Source organism: Tubulanus polymorphus, chromosome 7 (assembly GCF_964204645.1).
Source record: "Tubulanus polymorphus chromosome 7, tnTubPoly1.2, whole genome shotgun sequence".
NCBI lineage: Eukaryota > Metazoa > Nemertea > Palaeonemertea > Tubulaniformes > Tubulanidae > Tubulanus > Tubulanus polymorphus.
The window spans coordinates 10,544,058-10,562,623 of NC_134031.1; the positions used below are offsets into that span (position 1 = coordinate 10,544,058).

At 42.0% G+C, this 18,566-nt stretch overlaps 1 protein-coding gene across 1 annotated transcript in view; it reads right to left on the bottom strand.

The window, feature by feature from the left end:
- Window positions 1-358: 358 nt before the first annotated feature.
- The window catches only part of LOC141909150 (E3 ubiquitin-protein ligase UBR4-like), a 200,331-nt gene continuing 182,123 nt past the window's right edge, over window positions 359-18,566 (bottom strand). The window contains exons 64-69 of the mRNA XM_074799535.1: window positions 8,145-8,264; window positions 7,721-7,877; window positions 7,225-7,448; window positions 5,985-6,158; window positions 4,575-4,696; window positions 359-523 (exon numbers count right to left, since the gene is read on the bottom strand). Coding sequence (XP_074655636.1) covers window positions 359-523; window positions 4,575-4,696; window positions 5,985-6,158; window positions 7,225-7,448; window positions 7,721-7,877; window positions 8,145-8,264 — 962 coding nt within the window. The remainder of the gene's footprint in view (window positions 524-4,574; window positions 4,697-5,984; window positions 6,159-7,224; window positions 7,449-7,720; window positions 7,878-8,144; window positions 8,265-18,566) is intronic.

The following is an 18,566-nucleotide window of genomic DNA, read 5'->3' on the forward strand; positions in this document are numbered from 1 at the left end:
GCTGGATTCCTTGCATTATAGAATTGAGTTAAACTAAGTAAATTTTAACAGCTATACGTGAAAGGGGAGTTGCCGTTTTAGCAACTCATGGAAGTTACAGATCAATATAGGCCTATGTTATTCCGTTCAATCTATCCCTATGGTAAATTTGGGAAGAAAGTCATCGTTAGATTTTAGGTTTTCAGCACCAATGGACAGAAAAGTGGCCAGGGCTGCACTATGATGAATTGAAGGATTGTGTTTTCAGCAGCGATGGTGGACCCAATAGTTTTTTACTTACGTCGGGCCTTGGTATGTGTCCCTGTTATCTATTCCCAGCACACATTGGTACATAATCCCCTCATGTCAAGTGTATTACTCATTGATTACCTTGACAGATTTTATTTTTGACATCTCTCATGAGTGGCCCAAGTCCTGGTTCATTGGAACTGTATGGGTTGCCTAACATTCGACCTTGTAAGAAGTCTTCCTGCTGAAGATCTTTATCAAGTGATATGAAGAACTGACCGACATCATTTTCCTCCTAGAAAAAGATAAAAACTTATTTTTTGACATGTTATTAAAACTTAACCCAAATCAGACAAATTATGCACACCAGTGAAACATTAGATTATTGTAAAGAAAAGGGTGTTTGTATTTGTACCTCCCCACATGGGACTTGACCTTAACATACACGTGCTCTGGCTATAAGAAGTGTGCGAATAATGGACATAACTTCATCACAACAAAATAAACAAGAGGACCATAAGGTGCATATAGTCAAAGACAGAGTTTAAAATTGACTAGCAGTGAGTGTACGTATAAAAAGATGTCATTGTCAGTGAAAACAAATTCAAGTTTCTCATATCTTGTTTCTATTATACGCATGCCGAACAGGGTATTTTTCATCTTTCAATCCGAGCCAGTCTGTGTTGACACGAGGCAGGGCGCCGCTTATCTCACCGAGTGTACATACAGCACTGTCTCTAGCCTACTACATGTACATAAGCTGCGTTCACACCAGTACGGTACTAAGCGCTTACACTGGAAATTATTCAAGACCTATTCGCAGCTTATTCAGTTCTGTACTGAAATTTGCGGCTCATTTAGCGCGGAATGCAATTACGCGCCGAAAACCCGATTTCAGTACGGAATTGAGCTGGCTGCGTATTTTCTGTAGCGTGAACGTAGATTCAGTGCTTAGCTAGCCACGTATTTACATCTTCGTAGTACAGTACACTTATTACACTCCCCTCTATTGGCACACCGGGTGACTACTATACTGGGCTTACTAAGTGCTGAATTGACGACTCTAAGTGTGAACGTAACAGGCTGTATTTTGGTGAATTTGGCACCAGCAAAGTACGGTACTTCATAAGCGCCGTATCTAGTTTGAACGCGGCTTAACTATGGTGGATTCCCCAGGTGTACCCCTTCAAATGGTGCAGTTTGCATAGATAATGTGATGGAGGCTGGTTGTTTCGATGATAATCATAGCTCCTGATGATGGATACAGGTAAATGACATTTTATCAGTTCTCAGTTAAGATACAGCGTTATGGGACTATATCCATTATATATATAGAGCTATAAATCGGATCCGTTTTCTCTATCTGCGCAAAGTAGGTACGTGATCGCATAATGACTTTTTGCACGAGTTGTTACTTCGCAATAAACCTGCGCGAGCTGTGAACAGGTGCGCGATCGCGTATTGCATTGACGTACTGCGTACTGTGCGAGTCCTTCGCGCAGAATGAACCTGTGCGAGTTGTGATGAACAGATTTTACTTTATTCAATTAATTATGCAGCGAACTGTTAAAACATCAATATCAATAAAAGTAAGATTTTTCACTATTTGAATTCGTCAAGAAGCGATATTTAGAAACGTTGTAAATTATCGTTAAAAGCTAAAGATTTGATGGTTTTGATTTTATATGCCTAATGACGATGATTATATTGATGTAGTGTATTAAACTTGTAACTTGTAGTGTATCAAAATAGTGATACGGTACGTGAAAAGTAGCTTAATTACCTTTATCTGTTTATTAATCCTAATGTCATGAAATAATCCTGGTCAAGACGATGTCCTAACGTAAACTGAACAGTTCTGTTCTGGCCCAAGCTTATATTTTATTAATTCTATCGTGCACGCGAACTTAAAGCCTGGCGCATGACACGAGGCAATTTTTAGTCGTCGTGTTGCGACCAATTTTATCTCACGAAAATGCTGCACACCTCGGTTCAAAAATCTAAAAATATTAACCATTTTTTTATCACTTTCACTAATCCGCAAAGAATAACCGCAGATCCTGATTTCTTTGAAAATTTCTCAGCATACTTCGTTGCCATATGCAACGCACGTCATAGGTCTGCAGTCATCTTTTTTGAGTCTGTATCCATGTCGTTAATCGTTGGTCGTTGGTTGTTTTCCGTTGTAAATGATGTTGTAAGTGATGTTAAGTGTTTGAAGAATCAAAGAATACTGTTTAATGTGCTGAGAAATTGCAGATTTTTATACGGTTCTTCTATCATTGTCTGCAGAGTTTTTAGAACAACAAGTTTACACAACTCTTCTAGATATGATAACTATAAAGAAATTAGGGTTCCTGGTACGATTGGCAAACATTGTGCCGGTATTTTAAAATAAATGGGCGAATAGTATTACTAATTAGGCACATGCCACAATTTCTGCTTCGTTTAACATTTTGGCTACTTATTGTAAGAATTACTCGCATTTGAAACTAAAAGAATACCGGTATCGATTATAATGATTTCTTTGTTCGTTACCTCAGGTGCCAACACTAGACTGGTACTTAGTTTAAAAATGCATTTACATAGTAGTTTATACTAGACTTATAATTAGTTAACGGCAGAAATTCATGATAAATGTGTATATACATAGTAATCAAGTTATATCCAGTCAGGCGTATTCCATCCGATGGCGCCAGGTGCCTTCAGAAAATAATGCCGGTCTGCTCTCCTTCTCAACCGCACCATAGAGATTACATACCATTTTTCCAACCCTCGAATTCATTTATTTTAACTTATCCAATGATCACAATTTCCATAATGAACGGTATTTAATTTTGTGTAAATAGTAATATACAATATAAGCCGAAATATCATCTTTCTTATATATGTTCTTTATCATAATTAGTACATTCAAATTTAAACACACCAACTTTTATTAATTAAGATAATAAAACTCTTTAATATTACTCCTTAATAATCAATTTATCAGACTAAGGGTCAGCGAGTGTTAAGTATATTTCATAATTGCTCATTTCCACGAATTCTTCTCATGACTACAGCGCCGTAATTACCTTCAAATGATTTAGATTGCTCGCCTGATACAAGTATGAATGTTTCAGACAAACAACCATTAAGGCGGATAATGTATTATCTTGCATAACGAAACAATGCATGTATTCTCCCAGGACATACCAAGAAACCTACGTATATAAATCGATTGATCTTTTTGAGAATACAATTCAGCTGCGGATCAATAACTTATTTATTGACCAAAAAGACAATTTTAATAATTAGATTAATGCAAATGATAGATGTCAAATATTATCATATGTATATAATGCAGGTAGGAGAATGAATTTATGGCAAAATATAAGGGCTTCCTTAAATTACAAATAGAAATGCTGACGAACTCATTTTCTTAGCTGTCAGGTCTAAAAATTACTTGTTTGTATAATTATCTAAATACTTTATACATAAGTGGTCAGCTATGTGTAAAATAAACTTGGGGAAAATGAGAAATTAGGTATAATTTTTTGTCCTATATCGCGCAATAAATGAATCAAAAAAATAAAATAAATGAATAAAAAAACTAGAAAATGCTTACTACAGACCACTAAAAGAGATACCTTTTTTCTCTTCAATCTGTGGGTGTTTAACATTAACGTTTAACGTGTTATTTCAATATCTTTTTATATACATGTATAATGTTTAGTCAATGTGTCTACACGTGTATGACTTCATTAGTAATGAACAAAATTGTTATTTAAAACTCGTCTTTTCTCTCGGTCAGTATACGTGTATTTAATGTTCTCTGCTAAACTGTTTGTAGATATCTCACATATGTACGCTAACAATTCCAAACACAAGCAATTTATACTCGTTTATTGTCTCTCACGTTACATGTATTCAACTCTTGTCATAGGTAATTACCCCTAGTTTGTTTTGCTTTTTTAATCCTCTTAGATCGCTTCTGTCCTAATTACTTACATTTGTGGCGGACTTCGTTTTTTTTTTGTCTGTCATTGTCGAGAAATCCTTTGAAAAAATTGTCACTTTTATCCCGCTCGCCCGAAAAATCATCGCACTAAGTAGAGGTGAAATAAAATCCACGTGCCCGCAACAGAAGTCTTAGATAGTACGAAGTACCAGGTCTAATAACCTCGCGCAACTGATCATTACTATCAGCTGCGCGAAGTACCGGGTCTAATTACCTCGCGCAGTAACAACTCGCGCAACTGACCATTACGCGATTGCATAACTGGTTCGCGCAGATCGTCAGTCTCTGACCTTTACATACCTGATATATATATATATATATATATATATTTCTTTAGAGTACTTACAGGGTATATGATGCTGCACAGTCGTTCAAAAATGAATACAGGAGATCTATAATCATCTAAAGGATACTTCTGCAGGGTCTCGACACAAATGAACATGAATTCTCTAGTCTCACTTTCAGTACCTATAAAAAGTAACATGATCAATCAATACTTACAAGTATAACTTGATTAATACAATCAATACAATTGAGCGAGTAGTGTGGGTGAGTAGTTAGAGCTTTCGCCTGTGGGAAGCCAGGTTGTAGGTTCGAACCCCCGCACTTTATAGTAGTGTCCTTGGGGAAGACATTTATCATCATTGCCTAACGGGCACGCTTTACCCAGGAGTAAATAGGTACCTGGCCAGATAGCAGACTCCAGAGCTCCTATCAGCTGCTCAGATGTTTCTTCTGTGCAGGAATAGATGACTGATACATGAATAGAGTTATAGGCTGGGGTAATAATACCAAGTTTTGAGTGCATTTGAACAAACTCTAGTTTGGATACCTGCACTATATAAATGTCAATTATTATTATTATCATAAATAATACGAAAGGACCATAACATCCATATGTTAAAAATTGGCTAGTGGTAGATAAGGAAATGACTCTAAACCAACTACAACTGGGGATTCCCTGCATGGAACAGAAATTTAAGAAATATTTGGATTCAAAGACTGTGTGAAAACAAAACATTTTCATTATGTCAATATGAACATTGATATGCTGTCACTTGTGACTATAGCATGTGTAGTCTGAGATTCTATTGATCACACACGACAGCAAACTGCAGGCACATGTTTTTGCCTTGTCTAATGATATGACAAGACGCAACATGCCTGCAGTGAATGAATAAATGCACATATGCAGGGCCATAAAGCTTGGAAATAATTTCTGTCTGCCAAAATTTAGGACATTCAAAGACATTGTCTTCCAAATTTGAAGATCCAGCAACATTTCAAAGACTTTCAAATAATCTAAAAACGGCTACAGACTCTACTGATCATATTCATTGTACATGTACAGCAAGGTTTGATGGTAGCGACCTAGTTTGTTATGCTTGTGCGTGAGAGATTGATCAACAACCATAATATGAACCAGAATTACAAAGACAATAGCTAGGCGGCTATGGTACATTGTATATTGGATTGCAAATATGTGATTTTTGGTGTACAGACATTATGGGACAGGCATTTTACATGACTCAAATTGGGCATACAGCATGTTCCAAGTAAAGAACCTGGTGTATCGAAACTTTGGAGTAACACTTTTTGTGAAAAAAAGTTTTTGCATTCAATTTGAATTGATAATGGGGCCAGGTAAATAATATCTGATTGGTCAAATCGAAAGGTCATATAATCATTATTTCTTATATCCAGCATATAGTTTCTTAGATCCTGCAACAGAAGGATAAAATGGTTTCAAACATACCAGTGGTCATATCTTCAAGCAGGTCGAGAAGTTTGTCTTGAGTCTCATCGATTAGCTTTGTTCTTTGAACAACAAGTTTTCTCAGTGACAAATATCCATTGAGGACTGGTCCAACCAATCTACTCTTATAGCGCTGTTTAATATTCTCTTGATCAACAAATGATGATAATAATTCTGAAATGGAGATTCCCTCATTTTAGATCTGAGATCATCATATCAGATAAATAGTAGTCACTGCCTAACGTAAAAGCATTATAGTCAACCTCGCATAAGTTGCTTGTCACTCGTCAAAGTCTCATAAGTTTTTAAGTCTTGGTTTATTTTGTTTTAAAAATATTTCTATAAGTTGTACATTGCAAGTCTTATAAACATGCAAGTGGCACAAAAATATGTGGTCCCATTTCTTTATTATTCTTCAACTTTAATCGTTGTCTACGTTGCAGCTCTGGAATGTATCATACCGATATTTTAAGGCATAAATACATAGTTTCTTTGACCACATCATGTGGTTACAGCTTCTATAAATACACTAATAACAATGAAAATAATAGTAACAATAGCAATAAAAATAATAATAATAATAATAATAATATTAATAATATTTGATTGAGCCCAACAAGTACAACTTATGCAAGGTTGACTGTTTTGGAATCATGCTCTAGATCTAAAACCTGAATTAGCTCATTCTTACGAATCAATCTAAACTAAATCAAAGTACACTTTTTTATCAATATGTTTTGGATTTGTTTTCAACCTGATCTTTTCATAGCTGTTCTGTAGATGGCGTTGTATTTAGCTTGTGTATTTTCACAAGAAATACGCCCACACTTTTCTCTGAAAGTTTATTCGTTTGTCTGTTCACCAGTCGGTAACGTCGTAATATGAATGTGCTCCATAAATATCTATGTAACTAAATGACTCTGCAAATAATCTACATTTTTTTATTTCATATTTACTACTCATTCATCAATATGAATTGATCGAAAATCTAGTGAACAAAATCTATTATACTTATAATTTTGTACTATTTTAGAAATGGCATATTAAAGATTAGAATGGTCAGTTTCAAACAATCGTTATCGAAGTAAATCACAATATGCCATCTAGGTTTTGCAGATATAATTGGCTAGAGAGCAATAAGTGTGTGTGTGTGTGTGGTGTGTGGGTGTGTGGGTGTGGGTGTGGGTGTGTGTGTGTGTGTGTGTGTAGCTTAGGACTTGGAAGTTCTCAAGATGTTTACCAGTCAAGGCGCGTAAGGCATATCCAAGTGATAGGTCAGAGTTGAGAGTGGTTTCTTCTAGAGTTGATAACTTATCAATTTCTTTCATGATGAGTCCACCAATTATTGGTAAAATTCCTTTGATAGCTAGATAATGTTTCCAGTGAGCCGGGTTGATGAGTCGCTTGTAAAGGGCAAGAAATTCTGCAGTATTTTCACCATTACGACATAGTTCATCCAAATATCTACAATGAACATATCAGTATTATAGTAATTAACCCTATCAGTGTAAACCCTGACTATAGTTGTGATGGGCTAATTGATCCCACTTGTCAAGTATGACTTAAGTTGGGATGAACTCTGCACGCTTACTAAGATGGTGAAGCAGTCCTGCAGCTCGAGCCAGTAAACTACTATGGCTGTTGTGCATATCATACTTCGCTCAAATGCCATATACATAATTCATATGATGACTAAAGCACACAGAATACACTGCAAGACTGCCAAAAAATCTTACCCAGTTAGGAGATCCAACACTTTTCTATGCCGATCATGTATTTGACAAATCGACTCAATGATATTACAAGCTGTCTGCCTTGCAGCTCTTGATGATGGTGTGAACAATGCTTGTCGCAACCATGTCCCATGAACTAATTGCAGTGGCAATGTTTTCTCTATAAAAAGATGCAAGATTTAATGCATGATAAGTGTTTGATGTCTTTCATCATGTATTGATTATGGGAAAAAATTGTGTATCATATCTTGATTATATTTAAATGATTACAGTTATGATGAAAATAATGATAATAACAATGCTTAATCATGAATTCAGTTGGCATCGAGAAGGAAAAAAAGTAACTCTCAGAACCATTCTATAAGGAATTCAATTGCGAGCATTACATGCATATCGGTATGACGAAACCCATAAGAATAGATTTTACCTTGTTGGACTTTGGACTTCCATCTGTTACCATATTTCTCCATCAAAAAAAGGGCTCTTGTATCATTTTTATCAGGTGGAATATGTAGTTTGTCATTTCCCGTCTCCACAAGTGATGGCACTGTAAACAATTATGAAATATATTCATTAGAATGAATGTCCATTTAGCGAACCCGCTACTGGTCACTCACAGAGTGCAACAATAAACTGGCACCATTTGACGATTAGTATATAAATAATAGAAACTTGTGTACTACATCAGTTGTATTGTAGAAATTCGATCAGTAGGAACATACTTGGAATATCTATTCTGAAAAATACTGTCATTATATCATAATGAATGAACACTGACTTGTTTCTTTGTGCATGTAAAAATAATTTTCGATTCCAGATGGTTGATACAAGTTACCTTAGTGTAGAAATAATCCATATAGTAGCACTTCATGCTACTTTAAAGATCAAAGGCATTCCAAAAATGCAGAGGTTTAATTATGAAAAATTTTTGTTAGTTAACCCACTAGCACTCAGGGATTTCACTATGTAGTGTCAATTACTCCTCAGAAAATTCGAAGGGAAAATCCAAGTTCATCACGATACCAAATAGCTCATTTGCTGTTTATTTTCATGCATTACAAGTTGGTGTTAATTTGTAGTAAATAGTCAAGGCTTTTCATATGATGTAAGATTCGATGAGGTGGGCCACCAAAATTGTGTCCACTTGGTCCCCTGAAATTCATGTAAGGGTCTGGGGGCCCTCCCCCAGAAAATTTTGATTTTTCACATCCTCTCAGATCGTTTTGCAGTAGTTTTCACATTGAGATTTCACTCAGAAAATCAAACAACATTGTCCATGTTTTACTGTCACTCAACACACTGCTAGTTCCAAGATGAGTCAAGCCGCTCATCACCTATTCATTTGCATGACAAAAAAATTACAATTTTTGGAAGTAAAATTTGTATTTCCGAGTAGTACTTACCCTTTCCTATGGTTTTTGCCAATATTTTCTAAATTTGGATTGATCGCCAATGGTTTTTCTATACGACCCGGCCCTGCGGTATTGCATTTAGCCACCGGCGAAATCCGCCATCTTTTTACGTCATAGCAGACCAAAAAAAAACAGCTATGCGGGGCAGGTGGGCAGGATTCCCACCATAGGAAAGGGTAAGTACTACTCGGAAATACAAATTTTAGTTCCAAAAATTGTAATATTTCCGTCGAGTACTGTACCCTTTCCTATGGTTTTTGCTAGACTAGCCTAGCACAAGGATGGTGGGAAAGGTAGATAGAAAAACCACCGCTCAAACGCAAGGTAAGAGGGAAAAAGAGAGCACTTACCCAAGCACGGAATGGAGCACTGTAGCACAGGGAAGACCGGTTGGCCACAGTGAGCCGTCCAGCTCAGGGGCCCCCCCAGAATTTTGCGAAATTAATACTTGCAGATATGAGCCCAAACTATGTACAAGGATACACCCCCTGCGATCCTGATAATGCAACATAAATATTCTACACTAAAGGGTCCGATCGGAAAGAACGGACACCTTGAGCCATGACAACAGGACCAAGTGAAGCTAATGAGCCTAACTGGCCTGAAACATCCCGTAAATAAAATGACGTGAATGTCGATGGAGAATTCCAAAAGGCGGCCCGACAGACTTCCTCCAACGGAGCACCCGAAAAGGCTGCACAGGAAGTAGCCATAGACCTCACTTGATGAGAAACCACTCCCTCCGAGGAAAGATTCTCCTTCAATAAAATGTCCTTGATCAGTGAAGAGACCCATCGGGCCACTGTGTCCCGCGAAATATCCCCCTTTAGGTGATCCAGCAGCGGAATAAATAACCGCTCCCGTGAACCCCTCCGTGAAGCAGAGCGATCTAAATAGAAACACAACGCCCGCACAGGACATAAAGTCCTGTCCGGGATGCCCGGTTCCACTCGATGTTTTAGGGCTTCAATTCGCCATTGACGCCCAACCGAGCCTGGTCGTTGGTTCTTTGCCAAAAATTCCAAAGCAGGCCGCAGCGAAACAAATTCTTTCGCTGGCCCAAAGACAATATGACCTTGTCGGACTGAAAGCGCATGAATCTCAGAGCGACGGGCTGAGCAAGCCAAGAACAGCAAAAATACAGTCTTTTTTGACAAATTTGCAAATGACGCTGCCGAAAGAGGTTCAAATGGAGCCTCCATTAACTTCTTCAAAATTACAGACAGATCCCATGGTGGAACTGTCCTTGGTACCCGAGGCCGGGAAAGAGAAAACCCTGCAACCAGCTGGGATATCCGATGATCCCCTGCTACATTTGGCCATCCAGAAGCACGCAATGTATGAGAAATCACGGAGCGGTAACCTTTAATAGTTATGACCTGCAAACCTTTCACTACAAATAGGTGCAGTAAAAAATCTGCCAATTGAGCTACAGAGGGTGAGCATGGATCAATTACCCCTGCAGCACACCAATCCGCAAAATGACTCCATTTGGCATCGTGAATGGTACTTGTTGATGGCCGCTTAGATCCTGCGATAAAGGAGGCAGCCTGTTCTGAAAAGCCTGAAGCTGACAAGGATCGCTGGACAATGGCCAGGCGAGCAGATTAAATCCCCGGCTGTTTGGATGATGCCGAAAGTTCCCCTGAGACAGAAGCGATGGGAAATTCGGAAGAGTCCTGGGGTTGTCGCACAGTAGGTTGAGAAGTGGTAGGAACCATTTCTGAGCCGGCCAACATGGTGCTACCAGAACTATGTTGCAACTGACTGATCTCTCTATTTGATCCAGTAAGCGCGGCAGGACTGGTGTGGGCGGGAACGCATACGCATGCATCCCCGACCAGTCCAGAGAGAAGGCATCGACCCCCACGCTTCCGCGTCTGGAAACGGGGACACAAACAGAGGACACCTCCGATTGAACCGGGTGGCAAACAGATCCAGCAGCGGATTGCCAAACATGCCCCGAACCCGATCGGCTACTTCTTGGTGGAGAACCCATTCTGTCGCAATAGCCTGACCTCGACGAGACAGAGCATCGGCCATCACGTTCCTTTTCCCTGCTAAATGTGCCACAGTCAGGGACACGCCCTTTGTCTGGCACCAAAGAAGAATTTTGGCCGACAGACCTGTGAGGGTTTCTGAGTGAGTGCCCCCTTGGTTCTGAAGGTAAGCCCTCACTGTTGAATTGTCTGTGGCTAACCAAACGTGGTGGCCCTCCACTCTCCTGTGAAAGAACTTCAGGGCCTTCCACACGGCCAGCATTTCTAGGAAATTTATGTGGTTGGTGGCCTCGTAGCAAGACCATCTCCCGGCTTTGACTCGGTTCTCCAGATGTGCCCCCCATCCTTGGTGACTGGCATCCGTAAATACACGAACTGTATACTGTAGACCCTGGGCTAGTGACACCCCGAGCCGAAGATTCGTAGTTGCCGCCCACCACTGAAGATCCGGACTTAGATCGGTTGGAGGTACGGGAATCAAGGCCTCCCAGTTGCCCTTCGACTGAGACCAAAAGACCTTCCAATATTGTTGCAAGCGCCTGCTTCTGAGGCGGCCTAAGGGCACCACCAGACCCATGGAGCTGATGGAGCCTAGAAGCTGTGACCAGTAACGAGCTGTTCTCGGGGTTGTGGACACTCCCGCTACAGCTTCTTGAAGTTTGGCTACTCGAACCATAGACGGAAAGACTTTGCCCATTCGGAGATCGAAGTCCATGCCGAGATAAGTGAACTGTTGGGCCGGCGTCAACTGAGATTTTTCCCTGTTTACGCGGAACCCTAGCTGATGGACTAAGTCCAAGACAGGTCATTGCCTCCCGACATTCCTGAGCCGAATTCGCGACTATTAACCAGTCGTCGAGGTAAACGAACAGTCGAACACCCCTTGACTGAAGTACCTTCTGAACTGACTTGACCAACTTGGTGAAAACCCACGGGGCCGTACTGAGGCCAAATGGAAGAGACCTGAATTGGAACTGGCGGCCTTTCCACTTTATCCTGAGAAATCGCCGAGATTTTGGGTGAATTGGAACCTGAAAGTAAGCATCTTTCAGGTCCAATGAAGCCGCCCATTGACCCGGACGGAGCCATTGAATCACGTCCTTGGGCTTGGTCATCCGGAACCTTGGAATGTCTAGGTGCCGATTGAGGGATGACAGATCTATCACTGTCCGTTGACCCCCTGTGGCCTTTGGTACCATGAATATTCGAGAAAACCAGCCGGGAGAAGTTTCGTTGCAAACTGGTTCTATCGCTCCCTTCTCGGCCAATTCCTTGAGAGCTGGAGAGATTAAGGCCTCCTGACCTGGTTTTGGCCGCATGTCGGGAGGTGACCTCATCAGGCGCGGTCGCCTTAGGAAACGGAGACGGTAGCCACGAGAGACGACCCGGGAGGGCCAACCGTCTCCAAAGAGGTCGGACCAGCGGGTTGCTGCCTGCTGCAGACAACCTCCCACTGGTCCCAAGAATTCATTTCGAGTTTTTCCGAAAGGAAGAGCCCCTTTTTGGTGCCTTCCCCTTGCCTCGATACGAACTGGAACTGTTACGACCGGACGAGGCTTGACACGATTGTTGAAGTTGCGCGCTAGTTCTACATCCGAAGCCGCCTGAGAAAGCGCTGAAGTTTGAGATGGTCCTGTTTGCGTCCGTGCCGAACCTTGCGCCGCCGGCGTCGGACCAGAACGCTTTTTCCACGGAGTTCGGGGGTTGGACTTGGCCTGAACCTCCCGAATCTTCCTCAGCTCTGCAGAAACCGGAGCGCACCAACCGGAGAAGAGACGTGAAGACGTCCCCAAAGGGGCTCTCAGCAAAGCATTGGACACCATATCCGGTTTGGAACTGGAGTCCATCACTGACTGACGGGAGGCTAACACCAGATTAGCCTGACCCCGAACCGACAACGGAATTACATGCGAAACAGACCGAGCCAAAGATTGGATAATCCGGTCCATTCCCTCCAGTTTTAGGGCAACTGACTCTGGGTCGGAGCCCGCATGAACGGCGGCGTGAGTCTCGCGAAGCTCACCCGTCAACACCTTAAGTGCCATATCTTGAAACGAACCAACCCTGGTAAGATTGTCCAGGATTGACGTCATGGCCACCAAACCGGACTTAGGTAAACGAATACCCGACTGTGCTGTAACGGTATCCGGGCTGATCAAAGTATAATCAGCATCCAGGCAGTTATGACTGTGATCCACAGCACCTGGAGTTGCGTAATACGCCGAGCGAAATGCGCCTATAGGTGGATCGGTTGAACTAAAATATTTCCCAGATTTCATACCCCGTTCTGGAGGGGGAAATGAAAATGTTCCAGGCCGACATTCACCCCATAAATGCGTATCCAATCGAGCCCATTCTCTCGAAACCGCTGACGATTCCCGTAAAACGTTAAGATCGGAGTCCGGAGGGCGATAAGCTTCCATTGACTCACTGACCAGAGGAGCTGCTGTGGGCTTAGCGCGAGTTGCCCCGTGCTTGACAAAGAACTCACTTATCATCGCTCTAAATAGCATGTCCCCCGCTGGTTCGGATAAAACTGAACGGGACGGAGATACATTGCGAGCCAGGGAAGCCCCCATCGTCTGGGGCAACCCACAATTGCTCGCGACAGGAACGACCCCAGAAGTAATTGCCGCTTCTGGGACCGGATCCTCATTGAAATCAGACCCTACCGCAGCATCCAGGAATTCAGAGTCAGAATTCCGAAAAACTGAGTGGGCTGGCGAACTTCTAACCGGACAATCAGGAATAGGCTTACCTGTTGTAGAGGTTGCAGCGACTTGTTGCGACGAAGATAACAAGTTTAAAATTTTCTCCTCAAATACATGGAAATCCTTCTGAGTCAGGTATTTTCCAGTATCCAGACGATCATGCCGACTTCGGTGACGGTCCCTCGAACGGGATCGCGACCTACTAGAAGAATCGCTTTCATCGCTAACCGACGTCGACGAACGATGAGAAGACCGACGGCAAAACTTCCGACAATAACGATCGTAGTCCCTCTTGCGATCAAACCTTGATCTGCGAGAAGGAGATCTTGCTCGTTTATTAGGCTCACGGCGTCTGAAACTAGTGGGAGAGCGAGCTCTATCCCTGGAGCGACGATCAGAATCAGACGATGAACGTACCGGATGTTTTGAACCGGACGACGTCTGGACCGGACCGGTGCCCGAACCGGACCGAACCGATGCCCGACCCGGTACCGACCGAACCGGTGCGGCCGTTCGCGACTACCGCGGCGCGCGCTCGGTTCCGAATATGTAGTCTGAACCGGCCGAACCGGTGAACGACCGGAGACCGGTGAATGACCGGAGACCGGTGCCGGTGAACCAGCGTTCCTCCCCGGTGAACGGAGTTGGGAAGCCGATCGTACCTGAACGACCGGCGACCGCTCCGCTTTACGATAAGAAACAGGATTAGAAACGTCGGTTGGCACATCGGCCGAAACCGACGAATCCCTGCTAACTCAACGACGATCTCTTAGTTTAAGAGCCTTATCGGCCCGAAGCCAAAGGTCCTCGGACCACACAACGCAAATCTTGCAAGGATTGCTCCTTGCACATATTTGACCGGATTTGCGCCTGCACGACGCACATGAACCGTGGTTGTCCCAGGCGCCAAACAAATGCCCGCATCCCTCCCCGCCACGATGCTGACCCTTAGGTGGCATAATTTAATTATCCTGTTACAAATCAAAACAATTCAATTCAATCAAATTATATTTGTAAATAAAATTCTTACGGAAAAATAGAAACCAGGGATAACCCCCAAACCGAACAGACTCACCGTTATGAGAGTGAAAACTCCCTAATATCCTAATTCCCAGATTTTTACGGCGAAAAAATCCAACGCGTTCTACTGCGAGAACGCCAAGAAAAAAGATGGCGGATTTCGCCTGTGGCTAAATGCAATACCGCAGGGCCGGGTCGTATAGAAAAACCATTGGCGATCAATCCAAATTTAGAAAATATTGGCATAAACCATAGGAAAGGGTACAGTACTCGACGGAAATATGTTGGCGGTACCACATTACGGGCCGCAGAGACATATATCCACAGACACACGGTTGGCCAACAGATTAGTATACACATGCCGCTAACGAAAATGATTGCATTTAAAAGTAGATCGTGAAGCACATATATGGTCATACCAATCTATCAACACGTGGATACAAACAATGAGCACTAATCCGGTAATTTAATATTAGAAACAACAGATCCCAATGATTTAATAATGCAAACAGTGGTAAAGACTCAACTACTATGAGAATGACATCGGCACTGTTTTCAATGTGACATATGTAAACACATGAAGAAGCGACTCGACTTATACACCGACTATAGCCCTAGCACAACTTTTTAAACTGAAAATTTGACCTCGACTTATACACCGGGTCGACTTGTACACCGGAAAATACGGTATGGTACGATTACCACACTCAAACGTGGTGAACAGATAATAAGATAAGAACCCACTATTTACAAATTACAAGAAATCTAAAATCGAGAATTTATTAATTGAAACAATCTTAAATATAAGAACACGAAGTTTCGATCTCACACTAGAGATCATCGTCAGGTGTGAGATATTGACTTAAAACAGGGGTATATATACAGAGGAGAACAGGTTAATTGAGTAAATTGGTGAGTGTTGCGGCAAATCCTTCCCTTGTTTTAGTGTTTGGCCTGGGTGGTGGTGTTGCGCCACATGATGTACGGAAGTGGTGATGGTTTTGCTTCGTGGCAATTTGGATCAATCGTTTCTTTTAGTTTTTTAGCGCACATCTTTTTAGAAGTTTTAGCGATCAAATGATTTGGTAAGACGTTTTACGACTCACATATATTATCTAAAACATTTGCCATTCTTTCTGAGTAATTATATTTTTGTACTAAGCTTTGGGTTTTGCTTTCTCTAAAGTTTTTGAGACTTTGATTTTAGTGCCTTATGATATCCATAGATGGCAGCACCTGAATATGTTTGATATGCAATTTTTAGTAAATGCTTTATTTTGTTTGACTTGCGGTCAATTGTGACGTTTCATTTAAAGAAGAATTAACTACGCTATGCATTGCAAACAAAGTGATCGCGTTTTAGTGGATTAACTCAGTTGCACGAGGAACATTATTGACAAAACAGCATCGTGATGAGCTGTTAGAAAATGGATAGCGCAAACTACTATGATGGCTGCTCGAAGAGTCTGAAACAAAATTGATAAATCTAAGACATGAGGAGGAGCTGCGTGCGTTAAGCATTAAAAAGGACCTCGCTTGTGCGCAAGCAGAGCTCCAATCGATAGAAAAGATTGAATACGAGCAGTGTAGTAATTCTACACCACGATCGGCCGAGTGTGGCTTCAGCGAGAACTGAATGCCAGAATGCGATTCTCGATATCACAAGAGTTCGACTGCTAGAATACCCTGACAATATTAGGCGACTCGTCGGTAAGTTACCGTACGGCCTCCAGGAACAATGGAGGAACATAGTCTGCGGGCTTAAGGACAGACACCAGACGGTAACATTCGGGAAATTTGTGAGCTTCGTACGAAAAGAGGCACGTAAGATCTGCGACCTAATTTATGGCAGAATCACGATCGCATCAGTCAACCCCTACGTCGAAAGAAGGAAAGATAAACGGCCGACGTCGGCAAGGGCTTCGGTCAGCGGCAGCACAAGGTCCAGTTGTGTCTACTGTAAAAGTGACAGCCACACAATAGATAACTGTGACTCATTGAAAATGAAACCATTAGACGAAAGATTGAAAACGTTTAGAAGTCAGAATCTTTGTTTTGCATGCGGGAAAGCTGGACACAGAGCTCAGCTCTGTAGAAACTAATTGAGTAAATTGGTGAGTGTTGCGGCAAATCCTTCCCTTGTTTGAGTGTTTGGCCTGGGTGGTGGTGTTGCGCCACCTGATGTGCGGAAGTGGTGATGGTTTTGCTTCGTGGCAATGTGGATCAATCGTTTCTTTTAGTTTTTTAGCGTACATCTTTTTAGAAGTTTTAGACGGTGATATGATTTGGTAAGACGTTTTACAACTCACATATATTATCTAAAACATTTGCCATTCTTTCTGAGTAGTTATATTTTTGTACTAAGCTTTGGGTTTTGCTTTCTCTAAAGTTTTTGAGACTGATTTTAGTGCCTTATGATATCCATAGATGGCAGCACCTGAATATGTTTGATATGCAATTTTTAGTAAATGCTTTATTTTGTTTGACTTGCAGTCAATTGTGATGTTTCATTTAAAGAAGAATTAACAACGCTATGCATTGCAAACAAAGTGATCGCGTTTTAGTGGATTGACTCAGTTGCACGAGGAACATTATTGACAAAACGGCATCGTGATGAGCTGTTAGAAAATGGATAGCGCAAACTACTATGATGGCTGCTCGAAGAGTCTGAAAGAAAATGGATAAATCTAAGACATGAGGAGGAGCTGCGTGCGTTAAGCATTAAAAAGGACCTCGCTTGTGCGCTAGCAGAGCTCCAATCGATAGAAAAGATTGAATACGAGCAGTGTAGTAATTCTACACCACGATCGGCCGAGTGTGGCTTCAGCGAGAACTGAATGCCAGAATGCGATTCTCGATATCACAAGAGTTCAACTGCTAGAATACCCTGACAATATTAGGCGACTCGTCGGTAAGTTACCGTACGGCCTCCAGGAACGATGGAGGAACATAGTCTGCGGGCTTAAGGACAGACACCAGACGGTAACATTCGGGGAATTTGTGAGCTTCGTACGAAAAGAGGCACGTAAGATCTGCGACCTAATTTATGGCAGAATCACGATCGCATCAGTCAACCCCTACGTCGAAAGAAGGAAAGATAAACGGCCGACGCCGGCAGGGGCTTCGGTCAGCGGCAGCACAAGGTCCAGTTGTGTCTACTGTAAAAGTGACAGCCACACAATAGATAACTGTGACTCATTGAAAATGAAACCATTAGACGAAAGATTGAAAACGTTTAGAAGTCAGAATCTTTGTTTTGCATGCGGGAAAGCTGGACACAGAGCTCAGCTCTGTAGAAACAGGCTGACTTGCATGTGTAAAAGGCGACACGGATCAGTGCTTCACACGGAGCCTCCCGATTCCGTTGAGGTGAAAGAAAACCAATAATGCGAAACCTAGTGGAGCAACCAGTGCAAGAGACAGGAGACGGGCACGGCACAATGGCCCTGATACCGGTCAGAGTCCGAGCTAAAGACAGACTTTCAGAAATAGTCACGTATGCGTTCCTTGACCCGGGAAGTTCGATATCTTTCTGCACCGCCGAAATAATCAGAGAGCTACAGATTCCTGCAAGGAAGGTGAACATCAGCGTAGGAACCGTCAGCTGTCCCGAAGGAAAACCGTTGCGAACAGACAAAGTCGTCGGTCTAGAAATAAGGTCATTTGCGGAAAACCACGACTCGGTTAGACTCCCGCCTGTGTTCTC